The sequence below is a fragment of the Rhinolophus sinicus genome, chromosome 14, assembly GCF_057876585.1.
Source record: "Rhinolophus sinicus isolate RSI-liver-muscle chromosome 14, RSI-T2T, whole genome shotgun sequence".
In the NCBI taxonomy this organism is placed as follows: Eukaryota; Metazoa; Chordata; class Mammalia; order Chiroptera; family Rhinolophidae; genus Rhinolophus; species Rhinolophus sinicus.
Genome location: NC_142514.1, coordinates 51,537,977 through 51,550,435, shown reverse-complemented (window position 1 = coordinate 51,550,435; position 12,459 = coordinate 51,537,977). Strand labels below are relative to the sequence as shown.

General features: G+C 34.7%; 1 protein-coding gene across 10 annotated transcripts in view; it reads right to left on the bottom strand.

Moving 5' to 3' along the window:
- The window catches only part of SRSF11 (serine and arginine rich splicing factor 11), a 41,099-nt gene that overhangs the window by 5,417 nt on the left and 23,223 nt on the right, over positions 1 to 12,459 (bottom strand). For all 10 annotated transcript variants that reach the window (XM_019755071.3, XM_074334944.2, XM_019755072.3 and 7 more), the window contains 5 exons: positions 11,521 to 11,613; positions 10,687 to 10,736; positions 9,192 to 9,319; positions 6,986 to 7,067; positions 1,986 to 2,117 (listed from right to left, as the gene is read on the bottom strand). In XM_019755071.3, the coding sequence (XP_019610630.1) occupies positions 1,986 to 2,117; positions 6,986 to 7,067; positions 9,192 to 9,319; positions 10,687 to 10,736; positions 11,521 to 11,613 (485 nt within the window). The remainder of the gene's footprint in view (positions 1 to 1,985; positions 2,118 to 6,985; positions 7,068 to 9,191; positions 9,320 to 10,686; positions 10,737 to 11,520; positions 11,614 to 12,459) is intronic.

Genomic DNA, 12,459 nt, shown 5'->3' with positions numbered 1-12,459 from the left:
GTCCTCTGCTGTCAGGCCCAAACCCGTAACACCACCAAAACTAATCATCAATATTCTTCCAAAGCACACACCCCATGCTAATGTTAATTAACCTCTAAACCTCTATCATGGACCACCTTCTACTCCCCTCCCCGCTGCTACATATTCTGGGCTACTCAGTGCTTTTGAAGAAAATATCCCACTGTAACTGACTGGTACTGCTACAACCATACCTCAACTCAAAATCTTTTTATAGATTTCTGTAAGTTTACTTTTATTCCCAACACCATTTTTTTCTCCCTCTAAGATCACCATTCTTCCCAAGACTCTAGGCAGAGGGTAATCAACTTATTTGTTGAATGGCAAGTCTTTTACCATACACTCATCTTAACTATTCTATAATTTTAGAGATTAAAGTATCTCTTGTTGCTTTAATTCTCCCACCCTAGATTCTTTATTTCATTCCCTCCCTTCTTTGGTCACCCTGCTCCATCAGTTACCCTCTCTCTTCGTCCAAGTCTTTATCCTCCAATACCTAGATTACCACAACAATCCCTTAAGGGGCCAGTCATATTTCCCACAAATTTATCTTGTTACAGAAACTGGTATCACAAATTGATCCCCCTTTTAAAGTACAAACTTGAAAATATTAATTCCCTGTTCATTACTTTTCAATCCATTCCCTTCGCCTCTTGGATAAGCTGCGAACTTGGATAAGTGTGAACAATAAGGCCTTCTGTTTTTGATCTGTCTCCTTACACTTTTCTGAACTCATTTCATGGTCCTCTTATACCAAAATACTTGCTATTTCAAGAATTCATTCTAATTCTGTAAACAACATTCTCTACCCGAAACCATGCCTGTCACTGGGTCCAGTCAAATCTATCCAAATTTAACAGTCAAGGATCACTTCTCAATTGAGTCTCTTCTAATATCACTAACAATGGCCCTTCCTTAGTAATTAATCTTTCTCCTAGCATAAAGTAAATTTCTTGAGGGAAGGAATGCCTAATTCCTTTTTGTGTAATAGATGCTTCAATAAGCAAGCTTGTTTGTTTGACTGGATTAAGAGACACCCACTCTGTAAAATGACTAAAAGCCTTGTTATAGGCTGAACATTCAGCTAAGCTATCCAGAACTAATGTTCTTAGTTATATGGTTACCAGGAATACCTTTTTCTTGGCCCCTTGCTGTCCTTTAATTACATAATTAAACATATAAATGGATAAAGTAGTATAAAGAGTTGCTTCTAGAAAACTTAGGGCAAGTATTCTAGAAAGAGATAAAGGACAGTTGCTAAAAAATAAGTTTTGTGAAACTGTGACAACTATAAACAGGAAAATATATAGGCACTTTTCAACTGATAGTTCTCTTGCCACTTTAAAGCTGGTTCAAGTGAAGAAACTGATTTAGTACGTGTTACTCAAATACTAGGCATACTAATTTAAAAGGTTTGGTCTTAAATGACACACACACAAAAATTACTGAATGCATGTTTAAGTCAAAAAAAATTTTATGGTGGGATATTTTTTACTGAATACCTCACATTAACTCTTGACTGGTCCCAAAGCATGGGATGAGACTCTCTACCTATGCTTCAGTCTCTGGCATACAGCAAATCTTAATAAATATTTATGTGGTGCTGATAATGAGGTACATAAAGATGAATTAAAGCATGGTTTTCTGCCATAAACCCTTTGTCATACCATAAGGAATGGCTGGTAGCACTAAATCCTTAGCAGTTGACTAGAAAGGAGGAAATGAAAGAAGGTAGTAGGACAGCTAAGAATTTTTACTACAAAGAAATCTTATCCAGACCTCAGCTGCAAATAGAAATCTCAAGTTTACAAAGGAGCAAAAGAAAAATAAATTTTAGCCTCATGAAACTTCAGTTTCTTCCCGAGTCAAGCCTTAGCATCACAGCTCTTTTGTCATTAAGTAACACAGTATTTGGGGTCTTGGGAACTCTAAAATTTGTCTTCCCACTCAATGTAAGTCTACTGTACCTGGTTTTGGATGTGCTCCTCGACCTTCTGCCTCTCTCTCTGGAATGAGATCTTCTCCGTCTTGGACTTTTGGATCGTCGCCTACTCCTTGACTTAGAATGTGATCTCCTTCTTGATCTGCTTCTCGATCGCCTAATAATGTGAAAGAAAGCCAATATAAATATGTAAGTATAAACAGACTAGTTCTGTTTGTGACTATTTCACTTGGCATCAGATAAAATACTCAAACATATGGGCGAGCCATCAACAAGTGGGGGTAATGTACTGCCAGTTGCTGCCATTATTTATTTGGTCCCCGTAATAAACATTTTTGATACCCTAGAAATATGTAATACCTTTTGTTCGACCTGTCAAACTAGTCCTTCTATGCCCATTGGAACAACAAACTCCAAACTGAAAGATATTGCTCGAGAGTAAGAAGAAAGAAAAAGCAAAACAAAAAACCTGATTCATTAGTGTCATCTTCACATTACATAGCATTTTAGCATGTATTTATTTGATTTCTTACTATTCCAGGTTAAATCTATCAATTATCAAATACTTACGTATGCTTTACAAATACTCATTTTATCCTCATAAGTCTATAAAGTGGGTACCATTATTATTCCCACTTTATAAATGGAAACTTTCCACTTAGTGTTGCCTTCTACAATTGGTAATTTTTGTTCTTTGAAATGTCTTCCACTTCTTTAATTTATAATTTAAGAGCAATGCAGGCCTTAAACAGATTTTTACAATTCAGTACCAACTGCCTCTTTTACTCTCATTTTCCCTCATTGTCTCTACATGATTTCTTTCCTGTCATGTAACGGAATGTTTCTCTCAGTATCCTCTTCCCTCCAATCCACCCAATCCTATACTTTCTTTCTCTTCCAGAATTTAAGAAGTACAATATTAAATATATTAACCTTTTCATGCTGTCATTGATCCTCCTTCCTATATTTTATTTCTCCTATTTTTAAGATTAAAAATGAATTGTAATCCTTTGCTTAGACTTGATCATTTAACTTCTAGTGACCATCCAACCTCTTTCTATGGTAAATCTCAAATACAGTCTAAACTCTTTGCTTTCACTTTTCAAGGTGCCAGAGGATGGACATTTTATAAATAGAAAAGTTTGTGTTCCAATTTCATTTATAAGCCAGCTGAGAACATTATGTAACCTCTTTGAGCCTATTACTTAAGCCAAGAAAAATAATAGCACATTGTAGAAATAGTTGTAATTCAAATGGAATTATAAAGTCCAGCACGAGGCCTTAACGTGGGCGTGTACATTCAATACTGACCCCCTTCCTTCTTACTGACGTGCTAATATAACTTGTTGCCCCCATTCTCTAAAACTTGGCTATTTCAAAACCTATCACCAGTGTCTTATTAAATATAATTTTTACTTTAATCATTTTTCATTTTTGACCACATATAAAACTGTTTATTAAAACCATTCCTTCTCAATAACATGTCTATATCCTAGGAAATTTTCATGTAATGCTTATCTACCATTCTGTAAGCTCCATAAGGTAAATATGTCTATTTTATTCACCAGTGTATCCTTAAGCAATTATTACAATGACAGATTTCAATAAAAGGTACTGGTAATATATTTTGAGTGAAATACTGACCCTATAAAATATCAGAATCATCACTTTCTTAAGAGTTAAAAAAAATTCTGAAAAACTGAAAATGAATGCTGTTAGAATTAAGTAGGAGTCATCTTTTGAGGATTTTGGCGTTAAGAAAAATGCAAGTCAACAATCAGTTTACGCTAAACTGAGTTACACATTTTTCCTACCTTTAATGTATATAGAAAAAATACACATACAGAAAAAAAAATCACAAGCTCATTCTTACAGGTTTCTTCCTAAAGAACGTGATTAATAATATAGTTTTTAAAAAGTCAGTAAACAGAGGTACCGTATCAATCTATTTACTGTAAGCTCCTGAAAGTTATTTTTTCCAGAGTAATGTACCGCAGTCACTTTAACACACTAGTTTATATGAGCTTTTAAAAATCAGAAAAATGGAGATTAGCATATTATATCTAATTAAGTAAAAAAAGCTTATTGAAAGTAATAGGTAATTTTATATGCCAAGATGCTTAAGATACTACAACCTGTAATCTCTGTTATGATGTATTGTAACAAGTGTCCAAAATCACTTTGTTCAGGAAAATAAATGTCTCACTGTTATCCCCCACTGGTCATCTTCAAGTAATTCAAATCAAAATTTGAGCCCCAGGATGTGCTTGGTATATACAAAAGAAAAAGACATGGTTCTCCTTTTATAAGAATTAAACTAAGCTGGGAGACCCTAGTCCTGGAAAAGAGGACTGTACGTAGCACCACTAGTTCACAGAAGAGGGAAATTTTAGTGTGTTGTGAACAAAGGGAAAGGAGCTCCTAAGGTGGGGGTGGAGGTGAAGAGCACAGGGCAGAAAGGAAGGAACATCAGGAGCGAAAACATGGCGGCACAAAGAACAGGACGTGTTCAGGCCAGGAGTACTGCAGTTAGCTGTCTCACAGTGGTAAATGACAAGTGTGCAAAGAAAAACTAGGCTGAAGAGTAAAAAACCCTGAATGCCACTGTAAGGTTTGATTTACCTCCTTATTAAGTAAGGCAACAGGGAGCTTCTCAAGGTTTAACAGAGTTGTGACATGATCCCGATTTGGGTTTTTGAAAGACATCTTTAAGAATAAGGCTGGGGGAAGGCAGGTAACAGGATAAAGGAGATACCAGAAAAATCATGTAACATTTTGCTGTAGACTGAATGTTGGTATCCCTCCCAAAATTCTTATGTGAAACCTAATCCTCAATGTAATGGTATTTTGAGATGAGGCCTTTGGGAGGTGATTAGGTTAAGAGGGTGCAGCTTTCATGAACAGGAGCAATGAATATCCTTTTGAAAGAGATCTTACAGACCCCTCACCCATTCCACCACATGAGGACACAGTGAAAAGATGGCCCACTACAAACAAGGAAGTGGGTCCTCACCAGTAACCAACTCTGCCGGCACCTTGATCTTGGACTTCCCAGACTCCAGAAGTGTGACAAATAAAATCTCTGTTGTTTATAAGTCACCCGGTCTATGATATTCTATTATAGTAGCTCAATAAACGACACAGTCCAAGAAATGACAATGTCATGGGATCGATAATGTCAAAATTATTTTCAAATAATAACAGACATTTGTCTTTTTCACAGTGTTGACATGTGCACTAACGGTGCAAAAGCACTGGTGGTGTAAAAGTGCTGGCATCTCCTTAGCACAAACCAAGGTAGGGGGAACTGAACTGCCCCATTAATCACTGTTTTCTTCAGTGGCATTTGTAATGTGTACTTTCAGTAAAAGAAAAAAACAAAAATGTCATTTCACTAAGGATATCTTTGATGAAACATTAAAAAAAACATTAATTTTATTAAACCTAGTCTCTTGAATATTAAAGCAGTACTATTATTGACTAGTAATATTAAATCTAATCCCTTCAGTAATATCCTGTGCAACGAAATGGAAAGTATGGAGAAATCACTTCTGATACTTATTAAACTTCAATGACTGTTATCAAGGAAGGCACTTGTGGGATCAAGTTTTGAGCTTAACTAATTGCCTTTTCTATGAAACATCACCTTTACTTTAAATAAATGGCAAACTACAGTTGTTCAAAATTGGGTAGTTGGGAACCACTTTCTTGAAAAATGAATGAAGACTATCATTTCAAGGAAAACAATTTGTTGCCAAAGAGAAAATCAACATTTTTGAAAACTTGAACTCACCATTGTGAGCCTGAAAGCTTCCTAATACTTAAAAAAGGTTTTCTGATGAGATTTGTGGTGGTAGCACCAAATGTCATTTTTTCGTATTATATAACAAAATGTGTCAACATCTGAATACTTGAATGATGCAATGAATTGATTTTGCAAACCACCAATGCATAATTTTACAAAACCATACCCAGGAAAAAGATCCATTAAAAATGTAAGGAAGATCAACAGATTTTACGCACATAAACATATATGAAAGGTTCATTTATGGTTTTAGATTCCCCCCTATTTCAATTATCTTTTAAGAAACTATCACTTGTCAAGTTTTGGTGTTATACCTAAGAATATTATTTGCAATAACTTCAAAAGACTATAAAATAACTTTTTCCTTTTCTAACTACATTTGTGTGAAAGCAGCTTGCTATACGTAATAACCAAAATATACTGCAGTAAGTTGAATGTGGAACCCTGTACATGTCTTGCATTATAAACATTACAGAGATCTGCGAAAAAGTAAAACAGTCACTCTTCTAACTTTTTTAAAAAGTTTTTTTCAAAGTTGTGCTAACATGAATGGATGTACTATCATTATTCCAAACGACAGTTTTTAATACTGTCTACATTCACAGCTCTAAACATAAACAATTTTTGGGGTTCTCATATTTTCTACAAGTACAAAGAGGTCCTAATACTATCAGCAAGTTTGAGAACCACTAGTCTAGAGAGAACCTTACAAATTTATATAGGGATGTCATGTGGAAGAGAATAAACTTAGTCTTACTCTAGGCAGGATAAAAGGATGATAATACCAATTAGCTTATCCAGTAATACAAACAATTCCAAAAGAATAGTAAGCTGTCATTTGCAAATGCATACTTTGCAGGCTGCGTGATGACCTTCCAACTTAAATATCAGGATTCTAGTGAAAAAACAGCACTGGAATCCAAGTCAAAAGTTTCTAGTCCAGTGTTTTTTCCATAGTAATAACTCAATTTGGTGCCCAAGTCCCACACTTTCCTCCCTCGATTTTCTTGGTTTTCAAGTATCCATCTATTTAGTCCATACCTTTTCTCCATTTATATATGTGTTAGCATTTACATATACTCTAACAGCAGAGGTTATTAAAACACATTTCAACCAGGAGCTAGTTTGTAGGTGAACAGGCAGCAAATTAAGAAAGATGTGACATACAGATATTATCTTTGTCTAACGTACAACTGAATACCAAAAGCAATCAATCTAACCTATGCCTAGAAGATGAGGGAGTCCTCCTCCTCCTAGAGCGTGATCTTGACCTCGAGTGCCTTCGTTTTTCTTCTTTTTTATCTGGATTTAAAAGGAAAGGAATCTGGATTTAAAAATTATCAAACAGATTATTCCTATTCAAGAGTAAATATGAATTTATCTTCATTTTCAGCTTTTACAAATAATCCTTAAATGTTACAACTGATCAGTTTACAATCAAAATGCTGAAGCTTACTTAAGTGATACAAATTATCCAGATTTTTGGCAGATCCAAATTAGACTTTTGATTTTCAGCTAGGCAAACAAAGGTTCCTTTGACTACTTCGTTTTTTAGACTTGGAAGGCTGTGAAGTGTCATCCATAAAACAATCCATGAAAAGGGTTATCTTTCTCATCCTTTATTCCTTAGAGGTTTTGAAATGAGGAATCCCTTTTTCTATTCCTAGGTTCTAGTTTCCCAAATATAGCTACAATCCACCCAAATTAAAACTTTAAATTCTACATTATTATGTATTAATAACATCCCCACAACAAACACACTTAACTGTAAAATACTTAATAAATTTATAAAATAAACATCTTAAAATTCTTGGTCTATCAAAATGTTCCTTTACCACGTAGCTCTATGTTCTTTTGCAAAATAAATTAATGTACGTTTATGTTAAAGTGATTGATAAACAGGCTCAATATTTGACCTCAAAATCCAGAAAGTCATGATTCATTCACTGTTCTTACTATACTTCTTTGACAGAGCTAGATTTTAGTAAGCTCTCTTATTCTGTCTTTCCTCTTCTTCACCAATTTTTCTTTTTTTAATTAAAGTTTATAGGGGTGACAATTGTTAGTAAAGTTACATAGATTTCAGGTGTACAATTCTGTAATACATCACCTGTATCTCACATTGTGTGTTCACCACCCAGAGTCAGTTCTCCTTTCATCAACATATATTAGACCCCATTTACCCTCTTCTAAACCCCCTCAACCCCCCTACCCTCTGGTAACCACTCAACTATTGTCTATCTATGAGTTTTTGTTTCTTTATTGTTTTGTTCTTTTGTTGTTTTCAACCAATTTTCAATTGTTCATGTAGGAGATAGACCTAGAACAGTTTGTTCCCAATTTCCTAGTTTTTAAATAACACATAAGAAATCTCTTTAACTCAGGACCAAACAAGAGAAATAGACACTGCATTTATGGACAATCATCAAAGTGAGAATGAGTTTCTCTTTCACATTTAGATCATTTCATTAATAGGATTCAATTTATTGTTAATGTCATTAATAAACAAAAAAATCTTGGAGAAAAAAATTCATAAACTACTTTTAGTCATTCCATTTATGAGTTTTCAATAAAAATAGAAAGTTTCAGCATGGTATTCTAGCTTTAAAGCTCCTACTGCTTGCTATGTGACTTTGTGCTAATTAATACTTTGTTGATTAAATGAGATAATACACATAAAAGCAGTTGATATTAGTTTATCCAATATTACACTTTACAATTTTTTTCTTAATACTGTACCTATTAAAAATCTTCCCATTTACTAAGAAATAACAGTGAAAAATGAATAAAACATTATTTAATGGGAAAAAAAATCCAAGCCCAAAGATCCAAATATATACAGGCAGACAATAGGATAACCATCCATTCCATCTCAAAAAGACAACCTACAAAAAATAAGGTACTTGGCTTTTCTTTAGGCAAATGGCATAAATAGAAGCATCTTTACTAGGTTCTCTTGGTCAAAAAAAGGACTAAAAATCAATTAGGCTATCCCAACATAGGCAATCATAAATGATTAAAAACCACCCAAAAACAATAAATTAAAAACATAAATATCATACCAAACATCAGGTAATCGTAGGCATTACTAACATTTTGGAATGCATCATTCTGTGTTTGGGAAAGGGCCTTTCCCATACACTGAAGGTCTGATACATCCATGGTCCTCTGCCTACTAGAATGGTTAGTACCAGCATGACAACTAAGTGTCTCCAGATATTTCCAAATGTCTGATGACAGCTCCCAATCCACCCTTGAGATGCCTCCACTGAAAATCACCGCACTACATAATCTTTTATCAGAATTGGGAGAATTAAAAAATGATTCCAGGTTATCGGTCAACAAATTTCCAAACTCATGCAATAATCATTTCTGCCAACAAACATACAGTTTAAGATGCAATATAAATGCATAAACATATTTTACCTGGTTCTATGGCAGCAGAAATTAGGGACTGTGCTTCTCGTACTCTCTTCATGGCTTCCTCTATTTCTTTACTAGAGGTATCTGATTTCAGACTTGGTGAAACAAGACCAGCAGCTACATGATTCAACCTGAAACAGAACGAAGAATTTTGATCTGAACCATTTTAAAATACACAACAGCATTTCAAAGACATACATAAATGTTTCATATAACATTATTTTAGTATGATATTCCTTTAAAAGGGGGGAGGGATTCCATTATTTTGGTAAAACCATATATAGCACCCTTTTTAGTATTTACAATGGCATCTGCATTTTAAAGACTCAGATATCTGAACTTAAAAAAATAAAAAACAAAACCCTATTTAATTATGCTGACTGTCCATTAATGTCCATAAACACATTTTGAGAAATGCTAGTACATGGGAATAGAACTTTCCTTCAGATGATTTAAAATCTTTCTACAACATCTTAATTTTGTTGGGAAAAGCTTATTTTAAGTTTGTGGATTGGAAGAAACTGAGGCAGAGGCTAACGGCACACAAGTCACTCATGAAATTCCTGACTTGAAAGGCTAAAGAGGCAACTTAAGGGTTTAAGTGAGAAAAAAATTAGACACCAAATTTAGGAAAGTAGTTATTTGTGGGGAGAGTAGGAATTGTTAAAAAAAAAAAAAATGCGTACACAGGGAATTTCAACTGTATCGATGTTTTATTTTATGAGCTGAGTGATAGGTGCATGCATGGCTTTCATCTGATAATTTTTAAACGATTCTATCCTCCCTTCTCCCATGCTCTTCTACTTATTGATAGTGACTTTCACCAAGGAGAAAAAGCATTCAGTTCAAATTTAAGATACCAAGGAATTACCAATTAAAACACCTCATGCCTTTGTTACATATATACCAAGTAGGAAATGAAATTGTTACAGCATGAAGAGAACTTTTCAAAGCACCTAAAAGATGTTGGCCATTATGTGACATATGCCACACTTCTGCTCTAGGATGGTGTTTCCCTCACTTCTGTCTCCCTAACTCCTCCTTATCCACTAGACTTAGCTTCTCTGATCTTCAAACTAAGCCGTCCTCCTTGTAATAAATTTCCACAGCACCTCTCTTTATTTCTTCCTGTTGGTGGAATTGTTTTACTCTATTTAAATAATGTCTCCCTTCCTAACTAAAGAATAAATGCTATGAACACACTTATTATAGTAATCAAAACAGACATTTTAAAACGAATCAACAAAAGATAGTGTTTACGTTTATTCCTGTCATCCTGGTATAATTTACTTACAATTATTCTGAGAGGCTCAAATTATACTAAAACAAAACCTTCTATAGATGGTCTTACCATTGGATTTCTCTCCTTGTTTCTAGAAAACCAAATTATGTACGACATGCCTCAAGATAGCTTTTTTAGCTATTAGAAAGTAAGTGTTCGCTAGACATTCACATACTATGCCCATATAATCAATGGAAACCCAGCAAAAATCCTTACTTGGGATCAACAGTACTCATAAGCTTCAGCAACTGATCTGCAGCAAGAGACTACAAAAACAAAAGATGTAAGTCAGAATACATAAAACAATAATGACTGCTATTTTATTTTCCAGGATGTTGAAATGTCCTAAGACAATATGGCAAACCTACAAAAAGGAACATATTCTTGGCACAATGATGACCAACAGAAATATAATGCCAGCCAAGTATGACATATTAAGTTTTCTAATAGCTACATTAAAAAAAAAAAAAAGAAACAGGTGACATCAGTGGCTATAGTAACTAGGCATCCAAAAGTGTTTTAAAAAATTAAATAGGAAAATTATAAAGCTGAACAGTCTAGATTTCACAGAATGATTACATCTTGCTTATTTCAAGACTTTCTGAGGGGAAGTAAAGCTTTAAAGAATCACGTACAACAAATGCTGAAGTGCTTTGTCAGTATAATAAAGCAAAAGGAAGTTTTGCCAAATTACAGTGTGATAAAACAAAAATTTCCAAGTGAGTAAATGACAGGAAAACAAATTACGAACCCATGTTGCCATCCTTTCATGACTGTTTACTTTGACTCCATAAAACATTGATGTGTTAAATTCCTATGAAACTATCCTCTATGTTCAACTATACAAAAGCAAGAAATTTTTTAATGCGCAAGGAGCTAATTATGAGTTGACGTTTTAAATCTCTTTTTAACAAGTTTACCTAAGATAAAATAAATACTACACCATAGCAATCGGTTATCTCCTGCTCTTGAAATGCAAAGTTAACAGTTAATGAAATAAATTCTTTAATCATAAAAGTGAGATAAAAGTCCAAGGGTATTATGTTATACCTGAGAGTTCAAGTTTGCTCCAGGAAGCCCAAGTGCAGCAAGGGCAGGATCAAGAGTAGGAGCTCCCAAAGCAGCCAGTGGAACAGCGCCAATCTGTGAAATTCCAAATTTATTTAAAATTACATTTCTGTTCCTTATGGGTGGTAGTGGTGGGGATGTCAACTTTTTTTTCTCTGAAGGGACAAATAACTGGTTGAAGTCTGTAGGGTATGTGGACTCTGTTACAACCACTCAGCTATACCACTGCATCTCGAAAACAGCCATAGCCAATATCTAAACAAAAGGGCATAGTTGTGTTCCAATCAACAAAACTGGGGGTCTGCCCCAAGAGCTGTACTTTGCGTACTCCTGCTACATACAATGGTCTCATTTTTCACTTGTCGTTACAGCACATTTATCCTAAAATCAAAATTTAGAAAAAAATACAAAAATTTTCAATATATTCTCTCACCAGTTATATTTATTGCTTCTCAGATCCAAATCTAGTTCTTTGTCCTGCTTTGTGACAATGAAGGTATCACCCTTATAAGCATTTCTCCATTGACAGCTGGCATGATGCTAAGCTTTATATGTAACAAGAGCTGAAATGACACTGACTCTAAAAGGGGTTTCTTTTGCTGCTCCCTATGTCCCCTTTCTGACTGTTACTGCAGCACCATGTGGGATACCCAATGGCCTTCACCTCTCCGTAAATTTTAGAGCCATCCTCTTGGGCAATTTCCTAGCAAGTTCTGTGACACCCCGGAAAACGTCTCTATGTCCACCCCTTTGGAAATGGTCTGAATCAGCCTTGAGGTAGAAGAGGAGCCTCTTCATCTAAATGTGTTTCTTTCTTGTGTCCTTTTGCCCTCAGCCCTAGAAGTAATGGTTGCTTCCTGTATCTGCAATTCCTGTATTCCTTAGAGTTCCCCTAGTAATCTCCTGTTACTAGTTAGTAAT